Here is a 26,060-nt window from a genome sequence, read left to right on the forward strand (position 1 = left end):
GAAGACATAAGCAAAGGATATTAAACACAGAAAGAGAAGCCACAGGGAGAAGCAGAAGCTGAAAGGTAAAGGGTCCCAGAAGAGAAAGAAGATGCTACCATGTGCACTGCCATGTGACAGAAAAGTCAAGGATTGAGGATCACAGGCAATCAGCTACAGAATGCCACAATCTTTGGGGAGAAAGGACTGCCTTGCTGATGCCTTGATTTGGAACTCCTCCTATCCTCTACACTGCAAGCCAATAAATCAGAGAAATGCCAACTAAAACCATGATGATACCACTGCACACCCACTACAGTGGCTATAATTAAAAAGACAAGTAATACCAAATTTTGGCAAGGATTCAGAGAATTTGGAACCATCAAATATTGTTGTCAGGAATATAAGTTGGTACAGCCATTTTGGAAAAAAGTTAGACAGCAGCTTAAAAAGCTAAACAGAGACTTAACCAAACAACTCGTAGCCCTAGGAAACTGCAAAAGAAAAGTGAAAGCATGTTCAGCACCTTTTCATGTGGTCATTTACCATTCATAAGTATACTTTGATGAAAAAACACTTCTTTTCAAGTGTTTCATCCTTTTTTTTTTAAGTACTGGTGTTTGAACCCAGGACCTCATACATGAGAAGCAAGCACTCAAACCACTCCCCAAGTTTTGTCCATTTTTTAAGTGGATTGTTTGGCTTATTATTGATTTTTAAGGGTTCTTTATATATTTTAGAGCAATCAGATATATGATTTGCAAATATTTCTCTCAGTCTGAAGCTTGTCTTCCCATTCACTTAATGGTATCTTTTGAAGTAAAAAAGCTTTTATTTTAATGAAGTTCAATTTGTAATTTTTCCTTTATGGCTCTTATTTTTGGGTCTTCTAGATGTTTTCTAGAAGTTTTATAATTTTCAAGATTACATTTAAGACTATGATCTATTCTGAGTTAATTCTTCTGTATAGCGTGACTTAAAGATTTAATTTTTTTCCTTATATATACATATCCAACTATTCCAGTACGAATTGTTGGCAAGATTGTCCTTTCCAATGAACTTGTGGCTCTTAGGTCAAATATCAAATAACCATAAAGTGTGGTCACACAATTCTGTTCCATCTATGTCTCTCTTTATATAAACATTATATTACCTTCATTGATGTATTTATATTGAGTATTGAGATCAAGTAATGTAAGTCCTCCAAATTTTGGGTATTTTAAGTCCTTTGCATTTCCATGTAAATCTTAGGAGTAGTTGACAATTCTTACCAAAAAAAAAAAAAAGGGGGGGGGGGACACCAGGTGAGATTCTGTAAGTATTACATTCAATCTATATAACAATTTGGGGGAGATTTACTATCTTAATAATAATGAGTCTTCTCACCCTAAACAAGGTAAGTCTTTTCATTTATTTAAATCTTTTAAATTTTTGACCAGCAATGTTTTGTTGCTTTCAGTGTACAAATCTCACACTTCTTTTTGTTAAACATTATTATATACTTCAATCTTTTTGATGCCACTTTGAATGCATAGTTTTCTTAATTTTTTGGTTGTTTATGGCTAATATATGGAATACAATTAATTTCTATATGCTGACTCTTGTATCCTGCAAGCTTGCTGAATTTACTAGCTCTAGTAATATATTTACAGATTTCTTAGGATTTCCTACATAAAATACCATGCTATCTGTGAATAGTCACTTTTACTCCTTTCTTTACAATCTGGGTATCTTTTATTTCTCTTTTTTGCTTACTGCACGGGTTAGAACCTCCAGTGCAAAACTAAATTTTGGTGGTGACAGTGGACATCCTTAATTTCCTGGCTGCTAAAACAAATACCATAAAATGGGCTGGCTAAAAAAGAGATATATTGGCTCATGATTTCAGGGGGGAGAAGGCTTATTTCCAAATCTTGGGTTCGGTATTTTTTGGATGGCTGGCAATCTTGAAGTGGCTGGACAAGTGCCAAATAAAAAATGGGTGACAAAGCTTATGGTACACTTGCTGTTATCTCCCCATTTGTGGTGTGGAGTCAGCTTCCAATCCCATTGTGGGTGCCTGGTCCTGTTCCACAGGGAGCAGAAAACCCCAATAAATATAAATATAGGGCACACCTATATCTTGGTGGCAAACTAAAGGGTGACAGCCTAAAAGACTGATGGAAAACATAGTTTGGCTCTCCTTCCCATAACTTGCCGTGCATGCAGAAGCAGCTTGGAGACAGCCAAGGCAGTGTAAAAAATAATTAAGTCAAAGGAGCCTGGTGCAAAGATTACTTGCTTTAAGTCATACAAGAAAGTACTCTGAAGGGGGAGAAAGTCTATTTCATAGGGAGTAGAAGAGGCATTCAAATTCCTGTAAATGGTGGAATTCCTAGGGTCACTAACAAGTACAAGCCCAGAACAACATTCAGGATCAAAAAAGACAATGAGGATCAAAAAGGACAACGAGGACCCTGCACTTTGCCTTTCCTTGGGTTAATCTACTTGAAAAAAGGCTAAACTCTGAAGTGGAGCACCAGCCAACCAGAGCCAATTCACAAAAAGACTGAAAGGTGTTTTTTTGTGTTGGTTGGTTTGTTTCTGTTACTACCTGGCACTCAAGGAAATCTCTATCATAATACTAGCTGGATACAAACTTAAGAAACAGAGAGCTCATGAGCTAATTCCAGGGAAAAAAGGCTACATAAAGTAACAGATGAAAATTTAAAAAAAAAACAAAAAACCATGGAATTTCACAACATGGCTTAGATATGGTAAACCATGGACTTTAGTTAATAATACTTTTATAAAAATATGCTATCATCCATTGTGATGTTCCATACCAATACAAAGTGTTAATAGGATAGTATATGGCAATTCAGTATTTTATGTATGATTATTCTGTAAACCTACAAACTTCTAATAAAGGAAAGTATCTCATTTTGTTCATAAAAAAAAAATAAAAAAAACAAAACAAAAAAAAAGGCTACTTAAATGCAGTAGGTGGTTGACCATCTTCACTTCCCTGTTAGCCAACCTGTGTAAGTAGGATCTGCAACTCTGCTGAGGCTCATGGCCCAGGTGGCAGATGGCCAGTCCAGAGATTGAAGTCTCCTGAGTATACACCAACCCCAGCACCAACTACAGGTTCAGTAAAAGTGATAAAAGAGGCATGTGTAGAAAGTTCACATCTGAGTCCAACTCCATCACACTCAGGAACACAAATTCCCAGGTAGGGCCCATTGACAAGGCACTGAACTCCAGAGCCAACTGCCATGATTGTAGAACCTGGGTGTCTCTGCAGCCATCATGAGCACCAGTACCATGGATTGTATCTACTTTGGCTGTCTCTGGTCAGCTAACAGGAAGGTGAAGATGGTCAACCATCATACCAGGGAACCGAGAGTACCTACAACTCCAAGCAGGAGAAACGCACCATCAACCATGGACTTAAGCCCCCTCTCAATATAGAGATGGAGAGGACATCACCAACCCAGGATCCACAGGACGGAGAAATAAAATAAGGATTAGAGTGAACTTACTGGTATGGTACTATAGTACTATCGTGACTGGTAATGGAAAAAACTGTAGCACTGATCTGGAGAAAGTGGCCAACGTAGTTGCTGAGAGCAGGGAGAGAGAAGTAGAGATAAGATGTGGGGGCATTTTCGGGACTTGGAGTTGTCCTAAATGATATTGCAGGGATAGATGCTGGACATTATATATCCTGCCATAACCCACTGAATGGACTGGGGGAGAGTATAAACTACAATGTAAACTATAATCTGTGTGGTGCAGCAGTGCTCCAAAATGTATTCACCAAATGCAATGAATGCCACAATGATGAGGGAGGTTGCTGATGTGGGAGGAGTGGGAGGGGTGGGGGGTAGGGTATGTGGGAACCTTATATTTTTTAATGTGACATTTTTTGTGATATATGTATCTTTAAAAAAAAGAATTTAAATTTAATTAAATATATATATGTATATTTATATATATATTTATATATATATATAAAGCAGCGGGATCTACTGGTGACCAGTTGGTACCTCCCCCACCCCATGCAGTCTGACAGCAGATCCCTGGTCCCAGCACTGGAAGAAGCAGAGTAACCCTCATGCACAAAGTGGGAGCATGTATGTCTGGCCCAAGTAGCCTGAGGGACTTGCCATCCCAGAACATGCCCCATGTATAGAAAGCAACTCACAGAGCTTTCCTACAGAATGCTGTGGGAGAGGAGTCAGTTGTGCTGCCTTGCACAAGGGATTGCTGGTTGTAGGATATACAGTGCAGTGACTGGGACTGTGAGGAAATTATTTCCTAGGGAAAAGGTGGCATTTGGAACCATGTAAACAGGGAAATTTCTAGGGCCATGACCACATGTCTAAGACAAATTGAATGCACAGAAAGGATCAAGGAGGTCCCTATGCTTTGGCCTGGGATAATTCTCCAAACTCATTGTACCGATAGCCCTAAAGGAAAGGACTTGAGCAGGTCAATCTAAAATGACTGGAAAATGTGTTTTCTTTTTACAGTTTCTTTTTTGTTGTTGTTCTTCCTTGATTTCAAGGAACGCTCGGTCTTTAACACTAGCTGGACACAAGCATAAGGAACAGATGTTTTGGAGTCTAAATTCCAGTGATAATGCATTAAAATCTCAGAATGTCTAGGTTTCAACAAAAGGATATGAAATGATAAAAAGAAAAAGGAAGTCACCCAAGTAAAGAAGATTAAAGCATTAGAGACAACTGATGAGAAGACTAGGCCTGGGACATACTAGACAAAAATTTTTTAAAAACAGTATTAAAAATGTTCAAAGAGCTAAAAGAAAACATGGCTAAAGAATCAAAGGAAATCAGGAAAATGATAAATCAACACAGAGAGATCATCAATAGACAGATATAAATCATGAAAAAGAACAACACAGAGCTGAAGAGCTCAGTAAAAGAAATTTAAAATTCCCCCACAAATTGGAGTTAGCAGAAGAATCAGAGAACTTGAAGATAAGTGAACAGAAGTCATATAGTCTCAGGAGCTGAAAGAAGAATGAAGTATAGAGAGCAGAACCTCAGGAACCTGTGGGAAATCATCAAGCATACTAATACATGCTTTGTAGAAATTCCAGAAGGAGAAGAAAGAGAGGAAGGGGTAGAGAGAACATCCAAAGAACTATAGATTGAAACTATCCCTAAATTTAGTGAAAGACATAAATATACACATTTAAGATGCTCAAAAAGTTCCAAACAGGATAAACCCAAACAGACCCATGCCACAGCATGTGATAAACTGTCAAATACCAAAATTAAAGAGAAAATTCAAAAGTTGCAAGAGAAGAAAAATGTGTCACACACAAAAAGCCTCAGTAAGATTAAGTGCTGATTTGCCATCAGAAACCATGGAGGCAAGAAGGCAATGGGACAACATATTTAAAGTGTTGAAAGAAAAGGGAAAAAAAATGACAATCAAGAATTTTATACCGAGAGAAGCTGTCTTTCAAAAATGAGAGATTAAGACATTCCCAAATAAAGAAAAGCTGAAGGAGTACATTACCACTAGACTGGCCCTACAAGAGATGCTAGACAGAGTTCTGCAGGTGGAAAGGAAAGAATATTAGGCAAAACATTAAAGCCACATGAAAAATAAGGATCTTTGATGAGGGTCATGACACCGGTAAATATAAAGGCCTAAAGTTTTGTATTTTGGGTTTATGAGTCCACTTTTTACTTTCTGCTGGATCTAAAAGTCAAATGCATAAAAGATAATGATGAATCAGTGGTTTGGGACTCATAATATTTAAACATCAATCTGTGAAAAGTACTACCTAAAGGTGAGCAAAGAGCAATATTGGAACATAGTTTCTGCATATTATTGGAATTAATTTGGTATCAAAGCAAATATGACGGTTATAAACTTAAATTTAAGCCCTATAGTAACTAAAAAGACAATACTAGAGAATATGCAAAAGACAGAAATTAGAGTATAGGCTGCCAGGGGTGAGGATGGGGAATAGGGAGCTAAAGGGGTATAGAGTTTGTGTGTGGAGAAATGGAAAATGGTAAAGGTACTGTAATATTGTGAATGTGATTAATCCCACTGAATGGCATGCTTGAGAGTGATTGAGATGGGAAAGTTTATATTTACATATGTTTAAACAATTTAAAAAATAAACAAAGTGCAACAAAAGAGACAATGATGAAGGCAATACCTCATCTTGGATGGGATCTAGCAAGGGAGGATAAAAGGGTGAAATGGACCTTACTAGAACATATGAAAAATTGGAATATAAACTTTAAGCTTTCACATCAATGTTAAATTTCTTAAACTTGGTAACTGCACTGAAGGTGGTTATAAAAGTGAATATTGGGAAGTGGCTGTGGCTCAATCAGTTGGGTTCCCATCTACCATACAGGAGGCCCTGGGTTCATATACCGAGGCCTCCTTGTGAAGGCAGGCTCACCCACACACTGTGGAAAGGGCTGGCCTGGGCGCTGCGAAGTGCTGCCTGGCCTGCAAGCATCACGGAGAGCCACCCAGCCTGTAAGCGCTGCCCAGCTTGAAAGCACCACAGAGCGCCAACTCAGCAAGGTGATACAATAAAAGGGGAGACAAGCAAAAAACACACAACACAGAAGAGCGTGCAGCAAATGGATGGAGAGCAGACAGCAAGCAAGCTGCAAGGGGGGGGATGATAAATTTTTAAAAATAATAATAATAACTATAGACACAGAAGAATGCACAGCGAATGGACAGAGAGCAGACAGCACACAAAAAGCCATGGGGGGGAGGGATAAAAAAAAGGGGGAATATCCCTGTTCTTAGGAAATGTACATGGCAATATTAAGTGTTTGAGGAGTATGATGAATATATTGCACAAGTGCTTAGAAAATGGATTTATAAGTGGATAGACAATAAATAGATGGGTAGATAGAATGACATGGAAATGTGGCAAAATGTTAAAACTGATGGATCCAGGTGTCTGGATGGAAGGCAGGGGTCTTTGGAGTTCTCTGTATAGTGTTTATATTATTTGGGGAACTGTCCTGTAAATTTGGCAGTATTTCAAAATAAAAAGTTTAAAAAAAAAAAGAGCAGCCAAAAAAATTAAATTCTGTTATGGGTGGATTCTGTCCTGGGGCAGATTCCTCTGTCTGATGAACCTGTGAAACTTAGAAAACAAGTTAACTGTTTTCCCAATACACAATACTGGGACAGGGATAAGATAAACATTCCATTCTAGAAGGGAGAACCTGGTAGTAAAATAGTGACAGATGTCAAGCAAATCTGAAACCCAGCAGATCAAACTCCATTAGATTTAATGTCTGATAATCATCTCCCGATAGATGCCTTGTACTCCAGGTCTGATGGAGCAGTAGTTCTTCCCTTTCCAAGCATTTGCTTAGTGGCCAGGCTTACCACAAATGCCAGTGTACAGGTCTCACCATCTCTGAGCACCAGGCTGGCAGCATTATCCCCAACATCGGGGTGCAAGATCCTTTCCCTCCAAGTTCTGGAGCTAACAGCTTGCCCTCTCCTGGCCTGAGTCAATCTTTACAGTCCAGACCTTTGTTTCCACAGTTCTGCCTTTGAAGACATTCTTTCTTCATTTTGTCCCTTCTCTGTTCTTCTCAGTCCAGGCTGGCAGTGGTTCTGCACAGGCAAATTCTGAAAAAATCTTGTCAGCTTTGAGTACAGTTCAAAGGAGTTCAAACCATCAGATTAAAGTACTTTCCACAGATCCTTCCTTGATAACTGCATTTCTGTTGAAATGGCTGACTGGATCTGTGTTTGGCTACACCTACTTTATAGCAAAAGCTTGTTTAGTTAATCCTTCACACAGAGCTGTATTCTCCAGGGACATACTTTTCCAAAGCACAGGGAGGTCCCTGGTAGTCGCCTTCTGACCCTAGTCTCAGAGCATGCTATCTGGATAGGCCAAAACATTTCCAAAGTATTACTTAGTTTTGTTGTGCTTAACAGTTCAATTTGCAGTTTATTTCTCTGTTCTCTGATTTCACTATAAGCTACAAGGAGAAACCAGGCTGTGCCTTCTACACTTAGCTTGGAACTCTCCTTAGCCAAATATCCAACACCACTCATTGCAAGTTCTGCCTTCCAGTCAACATGAGAACTCAATTTCGCCAATTCTCTGCCACTTTAAAACAAGGATCACCTTTCTTCCACATTCCAATGACATATTTATTATTTTCTTCTAAGGCCTTGCCAAAGTACCTTTAACATCCATATTTCTACCAACATTCTGTTCATGGAGAATTGCATATTCTCTAAGACAATACTAACTTTCTCTACAGCTCTCACTCACTTCTGAGCCCTTACAATTCTTCTACCCTCTACTCGTTACTCAATATCAAAGCCAATTTCACATTTAAGTTTTTTGTAATAGCAGCACCCTACTCCTGATACCAAAATTTGCATTATTATTTTCCTGGCTGCCACAGCAAATAACATACAATATGTTGGTTTAGCTACAGGAATTTATTTGACTCACAATTTCAGGGGCTAGGAGGCTTGCTTCCTTCCAGAATTACTATCTTCTGGCTGGTTGGCAGTCTATAGAATTCCTGGCTTTTCTGTCACTTGGCAATGTACAACACATAGTGGCATTTTCTCTTTTCTCTCCCAGGTTCCATTTAGTTCCAGTTTCCTGCTGCTCCCGATAGCTTTCTCTTTGTGGACATCTCTATAAGGCCTTCAGTATTAAGACCCATTCTGATTCAGTTGGCCACACCTTAACTAAAAATAACCTCATTTAAAGGTCCTGTTTATTACTTGTTCACACCCATGGGAATGGATTAAGAGCATGCTTTTCTGGGATACATAGTTCAATCTGCCACATCAAAGAATGTCGAGGAATACTAGTAACCACCAGAAGCTAGGAAGAAGCAAGGAAGGATCCTCTCTTAAAGCCTTCAGAGAGAACATGGCTCTGATAACACCTAATATCACACTTTCAGCATTTAGAATTGTGAAAGAATAAATTTCTGCTGTTTTAAGCCACCCAGTTTGTGGTACTTTATTATAGCAACTGAAAGAAATTAGTACATAAGCTGTGATTCTTATAGACAGCACATAGTTGAGTGCTATTTTTATATCCAGTCTGACAATCTCTGCCTTTTAGATGGAGTGTTCAATCCATTCACATTTAATAGTTGTTCATATGATTGGATTAATGCCTATAATCTTGCTATTCATTTTCTATTTTTGTTCTTCTATTCTTCCTTTACTGCCTTCTTTTGCAATAAATAAATATCTTTCAATGTACCATTTTAATTCCTATGTCATACTTTTTACTATTTTTGGAGCTATTTTCTTAGCAACTGCTCTAAGAATTAGAACATGCATCTTAATTTATCACAATCTATTTCCAAATAATACTTTATAACAGTAAAGTAGAAACTTTACTCCAATATATCTCCTTTATTCCAGAAGACTAGTTTTGCTGAATACTTGGTTGACAGTTTTCTTCTTTGGGCACATTGAATATTTCATCCTACTACCTTGTCATCTCCACTTTTCTAATGAAAAGTTGGGCATGAAAGGTATTATTAGTCCCCTATGTGCAACGAATCACTTCCCTCTTCCTGCCTTCAAGATTTTTTTCTTTATCTTTGGTTTTCAAGAGTTGTACCACAATGGGGGCGGGGGGGGGGGGGGTATGGGGTGTGGAATTTATCAAGTCCTCTTGACTCTAAACATCTTAGAACTCTGATAAAAATCCCAGTCAGTCCACTGGTCCACTACTTGCTCCAAAGTGGACCACCACTTCTACGACTAGAGGTGTGGATCCTCCTTAGTTGGTTGCCACCAAAATTGCCACTTTAACCTTCGTGCTACATATAAAGTGGACTCTTTCCAGCATGTGCAGCCATGTTGCTGGCTTTTCAGTCCTGTTCCGTCCTGGTTCAATTCCAGCACCAACGGAGTTGGAGGTGAGGAAGAGGAGAAGAAGAGTAGACCCAGATAAGAATACCATAAACTTGAACTATCCCAATGCTATATTCAGTAGTTTTCAAGAACAATTTGTTTGGTTGATTTCCAGAGCACTGAAAAAGTTGTTAGGACAGTTTTGTCCAGCTTTATGGCTGCTTTCTGGGGACAGCATTTGAACCTTTTCTTCTCACTCAGCCATGTCAGTCATTCCTTTTACATTAGTGTATATTGTGTTTTGCTGTAATTCAGACAAATTTAAACTATGCCAAATCTTGCTGATAACTTTTGAGATTGTATTTACCTTAGAGATAAAACTGCAAGTTCACTTTTCTGTTATTCATATTCCATGCATAGATATATAACTATTTTAACCAATATACATTAGGCTATTTGTTGATACTGGAAAAAATTAATTTTGTGCATTTGAGTGTAGGGTGGATATAAAGAGTTGAGGAATTTTCTACATTGATAGCCCGAGGAAGCAGCTAAAAATGTAATGGAGTCATAGGCAAAAATTATGCTAATAGACTACATCCATTCACTTCAGGCACAACAATATATGTGGGATACTGATAACCTACATTATATGAATGCAACACTAAGAGGTCTGCAAACTATGGCATATGAAAAACATCTGAGAGAAATGTTAATGTTTATCCTAGAGAAAAAAATGACTTATTAATAGTAACATTATGCAAATATTTAAAGAAGTAGACTTATTCAAGGTTGACTAAAAGGGCAGAGTCAAAACTAAGAGGTATAACTTAGAGCTCAATATAGCAAGTGAACTTATTTAACAATTTAAAAACAATTGAACAAGTTCTTACATAAAGTACTGAGTTTCCCTCACTGAGAAATGACCATAAAAAAAATTTTCATGACCAGTTTTTAAAAGGTATTATAGAGGGGATAGACCACACGAAAGTTCCAGTAATTTTATAAAAACAAACAGGTAAGAATTTAGATGTGGAAGCGGATTTGGCCCAACGATTAGGGCATCTGCCTACCACATGGGAGGCCCAAGGTTCAGACCCAGGGCCTCCTGATCCATGTGATGAGTTGGCCCACATGCAGTGCTGATGTGCGCAAGGAGTACTGTGCCATGCAGGGGTGTCCCCGTGTAGGGAAGCCCCACGCGCAAAGAGTGCGCCCGGTAAGGAGAGCTGTCCAGCGCGAAAGAAAGTGCAGCCTGTCTAAGAACGGCAAGGAGTGTGCCCCGTAAGGAGTGCTGCCCAGCATGAAAAAAGTGCAGCCTGCACAGGAGTGGCGCCACACACACAGAGAGCTGATGCAGCAAGATGACGCAACAAAAGAGAGACACAGATTCCAGGTGCCACTGGTAAGAATATAAGCAGACACAGAATACACAGCGAATGGACAGAGCAAACTGGGGGAACGGAAGGGGAGGGAGAGAAATAAATAAAAATAAATCTTAAAAAAAAAGAATTTAGATGAGTAAAATATAAAGCTATCAGGAAAAATAATCCAAAATATGCATGAAGAATAAAATCATACTTAAAGTTGTTTATAATAAATAAGGGGATGAGTCATAAAAACTATTTTTAAAAGCCATAGTTTCCAATGTACTATTGTACTCTAAAAGGATATGCTGGATTTCCTTTTCCAAAATGCTATTAGAATGAGAAAATACCACTGTACAAAGCGATGATTGGCAGTTCTGGTTTCTCTACCTCAGAAACAAGCAAGATGAAGTGGGAACAAATGGTAACAACAAAAATGAACACAATATAAACATTATTATATGAAATAAGATTTTACTCTAGAAAGGCTAACATTGAGTGCGTACAGAAGAAATATTTATAAAGGACATGAAGGGCACATGATAAGGTAAACTCAAATTTGCTTACCAAAGCTTTTAGGCAACATTTAAACTCTCAAAGAAATAAGGTTAGGACAAATAAAGGTAGTGCTATTTTATTCAGAAGACAGTAAGATATTTTGCCAGGACCAAAAGAGGTTATAGACTGGAAACAAAAATAACTTACCTCTTTTAGTTGATCAGCACTCCCCCATGATGCAGAACGCTGATGTGACTTTTTTTCTGCTCCCTCTTCTGCCCAACAACTAGGTGTCTTTAAAAAAAGAAAAACATAAATATGTATACATATATATATCTTTCAAAGAAATTTGGTCTCTATTCTATGATCTCATAGCAACCAAAATAAATTTCAAAATCTCAGCACATATCAGTTGGAGGTTATATTAAAATTCCTTGACACTACAATTTTCATAACCCCATGAAATGCTTTAAATATTGTCGTGTTGCAAATTAGGCATGTTCAATGTAAGAGTCAACTTGCTCCATATGTTCAATATCTTTGCATTTATAACACTAATAACTTAAAATTTAAAAACTCAAAGAGAATTGTGAAGATCTGCATATTGGTGCTTTTAAAGAGAATAACCAAACTAAATACGAAATTGCATTTTTATTAAATACAATGGACAGAACTAGCTCAGAAACAGTGGGATTAGATAGTGACCTGAATATTAAATATCTAGATGGAGGGTTGATAGTACCATGTTTCCTGCACTCAGGGAAGAGAACATCAACAACAGTATCTTTTTTGAAATTTATCAGGCATCTTTACATTAAAAAAAAAAAAAAGGAAACACAAAAAAACACAAATTATTATAAAAATGAAAACAGAAACTATTAAAAATAAATAAGAGCTAATATAAATTAATGCATGTTTAAAAAAACCCTGAGCGACATATCTGAAACTAGAAATTTGTTAACCTAAAACCTCATTTTCAGCTATTTAATCATTAACAGACAATGCACCCAAACAAAATACAAAACACTAAACCCCAAATGATACCATAAAGTGGTAAGACCACTTAGTAATTATATTTTAAAAGTGAAACAATATTTTAAGGCCATCTTTAATATAAGAAAAAATTTTAGGGCAATGTAATTTGAAGAAAGAAAAAAACAATATTTAAAGACAAAGGGTAACAATGATCAAAACAAAATACATGGCTTCAAAAATTCTTTTTATTACATACTGAAAAAATCTATCCCTCACAGGGAATTTTAGGGCAGGAAAACTATTGTGTGATACTCAAACGGTACAATCAGGTTATCATGTGTTTGTCAAAACCTTTAACACTATATATAAAAAAAGTGAAGAGTCTGGTATAAACTATGGACTTTAGTTAAAATAATTTATCAATATTGGTTTATCAATTGTAACAAATGTACTACCTAATAAAAGATGTTAATAAGAAGGGAAACTGTGTGAAGGGGTATACAGGAACTCTTGTATTTTCTGTATAATTTTTCTATAAACCTAAAACTACTCTAAAAATAAAGTTAAAAAATTATTAATTCAAGAATTGACAAAAAAGCTACATTTCATATTGAGGCCATATCTGTGAATCCATATAGTTCTATATATATATATATATATATATATTTCTATATAAACAAAGACACCATCAGTTTTACTTTACATAGCTAAAAATGTTTGCAGACAACTTTAAAAATAATAACCACATCTTAAAAGTTAATTACATTCCAAGAAGACACCAATAACAATAGAATGCTAGCTGGATATGCAAAATAAAAACTGTTTAGTCATAATTTAAAGAGTAATATGTTTTGATTTCATTGAAAAGTACAAGGATAGAAGGCAGTAATATATTAGATAAGCCATGTAACAAGAACTGTTAAGTTTATCAAAATATTCTAAGTTCAGTCCTGGGTATATGACAAAGTACTCTAAAAAAGTGCAGCCCAGTCTAAATACATCACATTCATTAATAATCAATTTATTCTAAAATTATTCAGTTATGACACATTCACTTCAGTCTAACACGTTAAGAATTTATCAAACTTGATACATTCATCTTCCTACCTAGTTTAAGGATGATTCTTCTCAAAATTCAGATAATTACCATCATTACAACTCAAAAGTATATTCCAAGATTATGAATCAAAGTTTTGGAATCTTATAAATTATTTAACAACAGTAACATTTATAACACTAATAATTTCCATTTTGTTCAGCTCTCACTTTTTCAAGGGCATTTATATATCTTGTATCTCCAACTTACAGAGAAATCAATAGCCATAAATATTTTGTGACTGCCTCAATATTCCAGAGAATGTCAATGGCAAGTGGAAATACATCTGAGGTCTCTTATCTCACAGAATATTTACTTTCTTCATATTATCATTCTTCACTTAAAACTGAATATGAACTTTTGGACATCTTCAACATTTAAGACATCTCCTGGAAAAGTTTCCCCTCAGAAACAACTAATAAAAGGACAAATCCCAATTGCTTGGAAATCTGGAAGATGACAGAGACTGGATAAGAACTCCATAAAAGCAGATTTAAGGAAAAAGGGAAAGAACAAAAAAAACACCACCAAAGGAGATTTAAGTCTGGACCCACCAGTCCAGAACCGTCTCTGTCAGGGCTTAGGAGTCTCACACAGACAGAACAGCCTGGGTACAGAGCCACTCACAGCAGCTAGTTAAAACCCCACACAGATCCAGGCACAGGGAGCCAAGTCCATAGAGACCCAGGGAGGAATGCCTCACACAAAACGGAGCCCAGGAAAAAGAAGAGACTGCAGCAGAACTATTGGCAAGAGGTGCATATATACTCAGCCCTGGCTCTGGCTGCCGGATGATGTGAACGAAAAACAGACCTTTCTGGACTGACCCCATCTGGCTCCCTGGAGCAAGAAACCCTAATGGGGAAGTAACCTAAGGAAGAAAAGCCTCAGAGGAAAAAAAAAAAAAAAAAAAAGAGGGGGGAGGGGGAGAGACACCAAACTGCTATTAAGGCAAGATATGTCCTAGAACTGAAAAGTGTAATGTAAAGGGAGCACAAAGTGAGGGAGAGAATTTGAACAAATCATAGGAGCTGGGGAGAATATTCTGCACATACACACAAAGAACAGAAGAGATCGGTATTCCTGGAGAAGGAATATAAGAAAAGAAGCTTTCTCCTGGAGGCAAATCAACTGCACATAAAAGAGCAATTTTAAAAGTTACCGCATATCCAAGGCAAGTATCAGGTGCAGAAGAGCTGAGAAAACCTGAACAGTTAAACAGGACTACACTAAAGTTCCCGTATAAGTTGGAACAAGCATCAAACAAAAGCCTTAACACAGAGCCAATCTACAATAAAACCAAAAGGGAAAATTGACTTTCATTTAGCACATCAAAATAATCAGATGCCTGAATAGCAGCAAAAAATTATAAGCATTACTAAGAAATAGGAAAATACAGCACAGTCGTGGGAACACATGAAAATTAAGAAGCTCAGATAAAGTTGCTAAATCAATTCAAGGAGAGGGAAAATATGGACAGAAATAAACAAATGGTGGATACAGAGCTAAGGAATATTAAGAAGACAGTGTGTGGGCAAAAGAAGAATTTTAAAACTTTAAAAGAAATTGTAGGGATAAAAAGCACAATGGAGACTGAACATATACTAGAGTCAAACAGCAGTAGATTGGTAGAGGCAAAAGAAAGAATCAGTGAACTAGAAGACAAGACAATTGAAATCTTATAGTCAGAAGAACAGATAGAGAAAAGGAAAGAAAAAATGAAGCATTTTCTTAGGGAATTGAGTGACAGCATAAAGCATGCAAACTTACATATCACAAAAATCCTAGGAGGAAAAAAAAAGGTAAACAGGGAATGAAGACCAAAAACTTCCCAACTCTTAGGAAAGATACAAACACACAAATACTAGAAGCTCAATGTACTCCAAACAGAATAAACCATAAAAGACCTATTCCAAAACATGAATAGTCAAAATGTCAACTGCCGAAGATAGAGAATTGAAAATCAGCAAAAACAAACAAACAAAAAAACCATTGGTCACATAAAGACACAGTAAGACAAAGTGCCAAAGCCATAGAGTAGAGAGTATAGTGGTATATTACAGGTACTAAAAGAAAAAAACTGCCAGCCAGAAATTCTTTATCCAGCAAAACTGTCCTACAAAAATGAGGATGTTTTAAAACACTGACAGATAAGCAGAAACTGAGAGTCCATCACAAAAGACGGGTCCTATAAGAATTGATATAGGGAGGTCTTCAAGTTAAAAAAGACAAGACAGGAGAGAGTGGCTTAGACAGTGTGAAGAAGGGAAGACAGATCTTCAGTAAGGTTAACTAAATGGGTAAATGCAAAAAACCCTACAGTACTGTATCTTCAATATACAAGTCTACTTTTTAATTACTGTAACAGTAAGAATAAAAGTAAGAAAAAGTCCTATTCCTGAAAAGGACACATAAAATATAAAGAGGTAATGTGTGACAAAAACAACATAAAGAGGGGAAATGGAAGGACATGGGAACAGAGAATGTGTGTGCTAGTGTACAGGTCCCACCATCTCTGAGCATTAATGGAAAGATTTCAGGGGGTCCATGAACTTGAATTGAAAAAAATCAACTTATTATCTTTATTTTCTCAGACCTCCAATGTTGAGTGTCATGAAACTATCTGCTGCTACATTCTAAGAAGAGCTCTGTGGAACAAAAAAAGGTTAAGAACCCCTGTCTTAGAGCATCTGCTTTATCCCTGGTAGAAGAAGGAGAGAGGAGGCTTCACAAAGTGCTCACATTGGAGAAGTCCAATTTTCCCAGACCCCTGTGGGCCCTTGGGTCATCCTGTGTTGTGCAAGAGGGAAAGGCTGTGTGCTGCTGGGGGCTGTGGCACTGGGGGTGCTGGGACAGGAACCATTACTCGCACATCCTATCCCAGCAGACAGTGCACTGAGAGCCCATCAGCTTCCTCACCATGAGCTTGGTGGGGGTGTGTGGGTGGGGTCTAGGTCAGGGCCAGGCAGAAAGCACCCCAGGTGTGGCAGATAAAGGTGTACTTGCAGACCAGGCACAGGCAGTGGGGCAGCTCATCCTCTTTGGAGCACATATGTTGGATGTACACCTGGCAGGTCTTCAGGCTCACCTTGATCTCCACCTGGCTCATCTGGGTACCCACCACATGTACACCTCTTGGCCACTGTCTAACAACACAACGTCATCATCTGTCAGGTCATCTTGGCAAAGGCCTAAGCATTTCTTGGTCACTTGGAAGTAACCTTTCTTGTTGGAGCACCAGAAAAGCTGAGTGTGTTCATGTAGTCGGCGGAAAACATCATATGGCTTCTGCACCCCGAAGTCCAGTTAGAAGAAGTTCTTAGACTCCACACCTCCACTAATGATTTGCTTGCTATAGCAAGCATTGGACATGGTGTCACCGATGCCCTCTGCCAGCTTGGCCTCATCAGGGTCCAATGCCCAGCCCATGCATGCATACATACGCTCTGGTTATCCTCATTCTCAAAGGGAACCTTGAGGATCAAGAAGAACACAGACTTGAAGATGCTGGAGTCAGTGCTGACTTGTATGCACTGGATGCGGAGGGTGCTACTGTTGGTTCAGATTTGGTAGAGGCTCGGTTGCAGGGTGCCCTGGGCTGCCTGCTGCTTGCCACGGTGAATGATAACTTTCTCCTGAAGTGAAACAGGAACTTGGGACTCTCCTGCTGTTGCATCATGTGCACCACCTCAAACGTGCTGGGGAAGAGCTCTCAAACTTCTGTAGGCTGAAGATGAAGGTGAGCCGGCCCATGTTGGAGGCTTTACAGCCCTGCCAGAAGTATACGATGAACTGGAAGGCTTTCTCCAGCTGTTTCTCCTCGGCCTTCACCACTCTTGTTGAGGATTTACTAGAGAAGTTGGTCTGTAATTTTCTTTTCTTATAGTGTCTTTACCTGGCTTGGTGTTAGAGTGATGCTGGCCTCACAGAATGAGTTAAGAAGTTTCCCCTCCTCTTCAACTGCAGAATGAGTTAAGTAGAGTTCCCTCCTCTTCAGCTTTTTGGAAGAGTTTGGCAGGATTGCTATTAATTCTTCTTGGAATAATTGGTACAATTAACCTGTAGAGTTATCTGGTCCTGGGCTTTTCTGTTTTGGCAGGTTTTTGACGACTGAGTCAATCTCTTTACTTGTAACTGGTCTTCTAAGATCTTCTATTTCTTTTAGAGTCCATGCAGGCTGTTCATGTGTTTCTAGGAATGTGTCCATTTTATCTAGGTTATCTAATTTGTCATACGTTTGTTTATAATATGCTCTTATGAGACTTTTTATTTCTGTGGGGTCAGTAGTAATGCCTCCCCTCATTTCTGATTTTACTTATTTCCACCTTCTCTCTTTTTTTCTGTCAATTTAGGTAAGGGCTTGTCAATTTTATTGATCTCAAATAACCACCTTTTGGTTTTGTTAATGCTCTTTTTTTATTCTCAATTTCATTTATTTGTAGTCTAATTTTTGCTATTCCTTTCCTTCTACTTGCTTTGGAATTTGCTGTTCTTTTTATTATTCTACCAGGTATGCCCTGAGTGTTTATTTTAGCTCTTTTTTTTTAAAATTTAATTTTTCCCCATCCCCTCATTGTTTGCACTGCTGTATTCTTTTCTTCTTTTTTTAATATAAACATTTAGGGATCTGCTGCAGCACTGCCTTCACTGCATCCCATAAGTTTTGATATGTTCTGCTCTTGTTTTCATTTGTCTCAAGATATTTACTGATTTCCCTTATGATTTCCTCTTTGACGCACTGATTGTTTAAGAGTGTATTTAAGAATATTATTTACTTCCATGTATTCGTGGATTTTCCAGTTTTCCAGCTTTTTAAAAAATTTCCACCTTCTTTTCATTCATGTCAGAGAAGACGCTTTGTGTAATTTCCAACTTTTTTTTTTAACTTATAAGACTTGTATTGTGACCCAATGTGTGGTCTACTTTGGTGAGGAATACTCAACTCTAGAATTCTACAATCCTGTCTCATATAGATAATGGCTGAAAGAAAAAGTAAATGTGATATAAAGAAATATATCATTATACATTTACTTAACAGCCAGTTATGTACTGGCTCCATAGAAAAAAACAATCTAGGTCCCTGAAATACTTCAGAAGGAAATCTAGACATCTAAGACTGTCAAATATTTCAACCTTCTATTTAATGAAGAAGCCCTCCCAAAAATGTTTTAGCAATGGCTGCTTCTCAAACAATATTCACCACCAGGCTCTTCAACACAGGATACAGGATACCCAAACAGCTATATCTTATCTGACAGTTTTGGCCAGCAAATTGGTTTCAGATCAGAGGGGTAGAACTTAAAGTTTTATTTTATATCTATTACTATTTGAGGTACATCAATCATTCCTTTGATTAAAATCGTCCCAACCAAACTTCTTTTAGGAAGGGATGGGTGGGATAAAGGTTAGAGTATTTTTTTAAGCAACGAAGAAGTTATATATTTTAGTTCAGAGTGGGTTGGCTTTATTAAAAGTTGACTAGGGCGGCAGACTTGGTCCAGTGGTTAGGGCGTCCGTCTACCACATGGGAGGTCCGCGGTTCAAACACCGGGCCTCCTTGACCCATGTGGAGCTGTCCCATGTGCAGTGCTGATGCGCGCAAGGAGTACCCTGCCACACAGGGGTGTCCCCCATGTAGGGGAGCCCCACGTGCAAGGAGTGCGCCCCGTGGGGAGAGCCGCCCAGCGCGAAAGAAAGTGCAACCTGCCCAGGAATGGTGCCGCACACACAGAGAGCTGACACAACAAGGTGACGCAACAAAAAGAAACACAGATTCCTGAGCCGCTGACAACAGAAGCGGACAAAGAAGACACAGCAAATAGACAGACACAGAGAACAGACAACTGGGGTGGGGGCGGTGGGGAAGGGGAGAGAAATAAATAAATAAATCTTTTTGAAAAAATAAAAAATAAAAGTTGACTAGAGGGAAGAGGCTGTGGCTCAATCAGATGCACTCCCGTCTACCATATGGGAGGCCCTAAGTTTGTGTCCTGAGACCTCCTTGTGAAGACAGGCTTGCCCACACACTGTGGAGCGCCGCCCGGCCCATAGGTGCAGCAGAGAGCCGACTTAGCAGGGTGATGCAACAAAAAGAAGGCAGACAAGCGAGAACACAGAAGAGCCCACAGCGAATGAACACAGCACAGACAGCAAGAACGTCACAAGGGGAGAGGGGAAATTAAATAAATAAATACAAGACACATAAGAACGTACAGCAAGTGGACAGAGAGCGCAGACAGCACACAAAAAGTCACAAGAGGGGGGGATTTAAAAAAAAGTTGACTAGAGCAAGTGCTAAGTAGTTATCCCAGATCTGTTTCTAAAAATATATTAAAATAACTCGATTTCTAGCTAAAGACAGTAGCATAGAGGTAGGACCATAAATCTGCCTACAATGAAACCTAATGAAATTAAGACAAATTTAAATGTCATTTTAAATATTTTTTGCAAGATTAAAACACTTCATGTTTTTATTTTTTTAAATTTTTGTCTTTTTTCATGCTTTTAGTTTTTGAAAATCAATTTAAAACAAAATACCAAAGAAAAGCATCATTTGGAGAAAAAGGAGGCAGAAAAAGGCAAAACTTCCTTTAAGAATACTCTTCAAATAGAAGGTGAATAGGAAACATGCTAAAATCTCTACCACTTTGGACAGAAGATGAATGATGGGAGTGGACAGGTCGTCAAAGGGGAAGACCCTGAAAGAATAAAATCTGCTCACTTTCAGCCCAACTGCCCATCAGACATTTAAAAAACTGCTGAGGCTCATCATGTCATTTTTTCCTAACAAGGAGGAAAATGGCAAAAGAATCCAAGAAAGATGATTCAAAGGCAGTAACTTGCAACCGAATCAGGATTTACCAGAGCAGAAAGACAAAAACAATCTAAGAGGGAAACGGACTTTGGCCCAGTGGTTAGGGCGTCCGTCTACCACATGGGAGGTCCACGGTCAAGCCCCGGGCCTCCTTGACCCGTGTGGAGCTGGCCCAAGCGCAGTGCTGATGCGCACAAGGAGTGTCGTGCTACACAGGGGTGTCCCCCGCGTAGGGGAGCCCCACGCGCAAGGAGTGCACCCATAAGGAGAGCCGCCCAGCGCGAAGGAGGGAGTAGCCTGCTGAGGAATGGCGCCGCCCACACTTCCCGTGCCGCTGACGACAACAGAAGCGGACAAAGAAACAAGACGCAGCAAAAAGACACAGAAAACAGACAACCGGGGGAGGGGAGGGGAATTAAATAAATAAAAAATAAATCTTTTAAAAAAAAAAAATCTAAGAAATAAAAATTATGAGAGAGATGTGTAGAGGAAGAAAAAATTTCTATTTTCAGCTGGGAATTAACAATGCCATGGCAATATCCAAACACTCACCTATCTTTCAGCAAATGTTAAAAGTAAATATTAATTACTTTCACTGCAAGTAAATGTTAATAATAATAGCAATTACTATTATTATTATTTAAATAATGTGTCAGTCACTGTTCTTAGTATTTCAAATGCACTAAAAATTTAATTCTTAAAATTCTATGAGGCAGGCACTAGTATAACATCCCATTTAAAAATGAGGAAACTGAGGCACAGAGAAGTAATTTGTCCAAATTCATAAAAGTTAGAAAATGCTGGAGCTAAGATTCAAAACCAGGCAGTCTGAGTCCACATCCAAAGTTTTTAACCAATGAAAAGAAAAGTTTAATTTCAGGGAAAATGTGTTAATCAAGACAAGGGGTCTTTCTACAATAATAAATGGGACCAACCATGAGAAGATATAACTGATATAAATGTTTAAAAATAATTAATATCAGATATTTAAGGTAACAACTGTTGGAAACAAACAGAAACAGAAATTTAAATAACAGAACAAGTAAACATAAATAAAAGAAGCTATAGGGAAACTGAATAATAAGGGTGAACTGATATCTACTCAGTTCTGTATCTAAAAATAAAGATTGTACCTAATTTACAAATACCCAGGGAGCATTCACAAAAAGTGAACCACATATTAGACCTCAAAAAAAATTCAGTAAAGTCTTTAAAGAATTCCTATAGTAGAACTTATACTCTAATTATAATACAATGAAAGTAAAAATTAAGTTATTCCTAAGAAAGGAAATTTCAAGCACTCTGAAATGAAAAACAAATACAAAGCTGTCATATGCTAAACAGGATATAAAAACTGAAATTTCCTAATATTTTGAAAATATAAATAATGGAAACACTATATAACAGCTAAAACTGAACTCAGAGGAAAAATCTTGTCATAAAAAATTTGTATTACTAAATAAGAAATATTACAAGTAAACAAACTAAGCATTTGCCTCTAAAATCCAGAAAAATAACAACATATACTCTAGAAAAGAAATGATAAAGCAAAATCAGAAGGCAATGTATTAGAAAAGAGTAAAACAAAGTAAATTGAACATTATTAAAAATTTAAATCTACTAAATGTAATCACTAAAAACACAAATATGCCATATTAAATTGAGAAAAGGGAAATAACGACAGATGTAAATGATACTTACACCAGGCCTGAGTAGAAAGGAAGGAAATCTTGCAAAATCTTTTTATGAAGCAAGTATAACACTAATCTGATGGTTACATCATGAAAAAGAAAGAATTTCAGGCCTCATTTCTGAATAATGAGTGAACCAACCATCATAAATAGTAAGTATTGCATTTGCCACTATTTTAAAAACTGCATAAAAACCATTTATTCCAGAAATGCAATGATAGTTCAAATATTAGATAATCTACGAAATTTGCCATATTATAAGGTTAGGGGATCAAAGCAACATATTCATTTTAATAAAAGATTAAAAAAAGGCATTCTGCATATAAAGACTCACTCCTGGTTAAAATAAGGAAAACAAGCCTCATAGCAAAAGTTCACCATGTCATTTCCGATGAGAAAACTGGATACATTACCACTAGAAAAAGACCAAGGCACTCAACTACTTCAACCACTAGTTACATGGTTCTGGGAGTGTTAACTATTGCAATTTCAAGAGGGAACATAAAAGGAGGGATAAATAATGGAAAGGAAGTAGCTGAATTATTTGTATGATCATATACCTGAAAAACCAAAGAAAATCACTAGAATTATTACTAGAAACAAGAGAAAACAAACAGAAAATTTCATATAAACAAATTAGAACGTACAATTAAAGATCCTAACCACAATAACACCCAAAAAAGATAAAATATTTAAGTATATCTTTAATAAGAAATGTAAAAGTGCTGGTCCTTCCTCTATGAAGAAAGTTTTAAAATTTTCCTGAAGTACAAAACTAATGACTGAATGTATCAAGACATATATCCCTTTCTTGGATACTAAGATTTGACATGGTAAAGTTGACAGCACAACATAAATTAATATTTAATTGTCATCTAAACATTCCAGGAAGAATATGACAAATTGATACTAAAATTAACCAAGTAAAGTAAATATGCAAAGCTAGCCAAGAAAATTATAAAATAAATGTAAAGAGTGGGATAAGCCATATTAACTATTAAAATGAACCACCAACAGCAATAATTAAAATTATTTTATTTCAGTCACAAAAAACACCAATAGAAAACAGCATAGAAAATCTAGACAGAGAAATAAAAATGTATGGGGATTTATTATATGACAAGGGTACCATCTCAAATCAGTAAGGAAATGATAAATTATTCAACAACTGGTTAGTCATTTGGAAACAAAGTTGGAAGTCACCTCATTCTTTTCATCAAAATAAACTCCAAAAGTGTAAAAATACAAATGTATAAAAATGAAACATTAAATTACTTGAAGAAAACATGGTGTGATGGTTAGGCTAATGTGTCAACTTGGCCAGATAATGGTGCCCAGTTGTTTGGCCAAGCAAGCACTAGGCTAACTGTAATACAAAGGCATTTCATGGATGTTAATCATCAGTGAGCTGATTGCATATATGGCTGATTACATCTTTTTTTTTTTTTTTAAAGATTTATTAAGTTTCAAAAATTTATTTCTCTCCACCTACCCCCATTACATCTTCAATCAACTGAGGAGCATGCCATCAGCAATGAGTGACATCTCATCCAAACAGCTAAAGGCCTTAAAAGGAGAAGTGATTTAGGCATTCAGATAGAGAATTTCCCTCTCTATATCAGACAGCCACAGTCTCCTGGAGAATTTAACTCATCGAGAACCTTCACCGGAGTTCCTGGCTTATAGCCTGCTCTACAGAATTTGGATTTGTATATCCCCATGGTTCCATGAGATAATTTTATAAAATCTCATACTATTTACAGATATCTCCTCCGCCCCCCCGCCCCCGTCTGTTTCCCCAGAGAACCCTGACTAATACACATGGGTTAAATTTTTTTTTAAACTTTAAATGGGGAAACACCTTCCTAATTATGGCATAATATTAATACAAAAAGTCACAGAAGACAATCTCTTTACCCTCTCTCAAAATTAAACAAATGCAAATTTAATCAAGATAAAAAACATTTCAAAAATATCAAGTGTATGTAGTTATATAACTTTTTAATTGGAAATTTTGCGGTATTTATCAAAATTATACATTCATACACTGACCTTCTAGGAATTTACCCCACAAAAATAATAATATAAGGATGTGAAATATAAAAACATGAACACTCTTCACCACACAAACAGGAAGCAATTATATACGTAAGCTATGCTGCACTATACAACAGAATATTATAAAGTAATTTAAAAGAATGAAGTTAGGATTACATATTATGATAATGATAGGTGTTCATATTAATCAAATGGGAAAAAAGCAAGTAAGATTTCCATGGGGTTATATGCCTTGCCTTGGGCATCCAGATGTCTCTGGAGCACTCAGGAGCACTCCAGGTTGAGAGGCCTTTCAGTAGGCCTTACCTTGGAATATGATAATCTATTCCCCATTGTAACAGAGTTAGACTCATATAATTTCCCTACACATGGCTCTTCTACCCCTTTTATTTGACCCAACAATTAGCAATATACTGGTTAAAAATATGCCCTAGGAACTTAAATCTTCAATGTGTTCATATGCCACTTGAGCCCTGAATCTCAGCAAAGTTGCAACCAACACCTACTCTCCAATTCATCAGACTCGCCCAGTACAACTAACAAAAAGATGATGATGGACAACTCCTATCCCAAAAAACAGCGTATCTATAATGGCAAGCAAGACAGTTCCTTCCATCTGCCCCACAAGATCTAAGTCCCATCTCAAACTGAAGCAGAGCAGCATCACCATCCCCAAATCTTCAAGACTGAGGAATGAACAAGCATAAGGGGGGAATGCAACCAAGGACCAAAAGAGACAATATTATTGTAGAGATGTCAGAATTTGTAACACATATAAAGATAGCGGTTATCAGAGATTCTGAGGGGAGGGGGAGGGAAGAACAGATGGAACATAGGGCATTTTTAGGGAACTAGAATAGTTCTGCCTGATAGTGCAATGAAGGATTCAGGCTATCATAAATTTTGTCAAAACCTATAAAATTATGTGGTGAAAAGTGTAAACCATAATGTAAGCTACAGACGATAGTTAGCAGCAACGTTTCAATATCTGTTCATCAACTGTAACAAATGTACCACATTAATATGTTATTAAGAGGGAAAAATTTGAGGGGGAAGGGAGTCGGTATATGGGAATCCCCTATATTTTCCATGTAACTTTTCCGTAATCTGAAACTTCTTTAAAAAGAAAGTTTAAAAAAAAAAGCAAGTTAGATATACAATGTATAGTATGATTCCATCTGCATTTGTATATGTATAAAGAACATGTTACTACACATATAGAATATTTCTCAAAATACGCAACCAAAAACCCTGTTAATAATGATTATCTTTAGGGAGAGTGTCCAGTGAGTCAGTATCACTCTTCTGTATCACACAAATTATTTAATCATCAAAAATACAATTAAGATAAAACTCAAAAACATATAACTTAAAGCATTTTATATTCCTTTTAATTTAGCTAAGTTAAAAATATCCAGAGATAATTATGGAAGGTTTATATATAGATTACAGCTTTGTAAGAATTGAAATACACAGAGATTTTACAATATATTGTAATAGGATACTGAACTTAGGGAGATGGCTAAGGTGGAAATTCAGTTTAAAAAAGTGATTTTTTTTCTTTTTCCAAGTTATATATAATAAGCATTAAATTGCTCATTTTATTAGACTACAACGAAAATTTAAAGCATTTTAGATTCTATGTTTAAAAAAGGAGTTAATAGCTTAAAATGAAAGCATTCACTTGAGAAAAGTTGGTTAATTGGATTCAGTTTTTA

The 26,060-nt window shown here is 37.0% G+C and overlaps 1 protein-coding gene across 2 annotated transcripts in view; it reads right to left on the reverse strand.

The window, feature by feature from the left end:
- The window catches only part of GLCCI1 (glucocorticoid induced 1), a 111,145-nt gene that overhangs the window by 43,551 nt on the left and 41,534 nt on the right, over positions 1-26,060 (reverse strand). For both annotated transcript variants that reach the window (XM_023592123.3, XM_058296956.2), the window contains exon 3: positions 11,916-12,002. In XM_023592123.3, the coding sequence (XP_023447891.2) occupies positions 11,916-12,002 (87 nt within the window). The remainder of the gene's footprint in view (positions 1-11,915; positions 12,003-26,060) is intronic.

This window comes from Dasypus novemcinctus, chromosome 5, assembly GCF_030445035.2.
Source record: "Dasypus novemcinctus isolate mDasNov1 chromosome 5, mDasNov1.1.hap2, whole genome shotgun sequence".
NCBI lineage: Eukaryota > Metazoa > Chordata > Mammalia > Cingulata > Dasypodidae > Dasypus > Dasypus novemcinctus.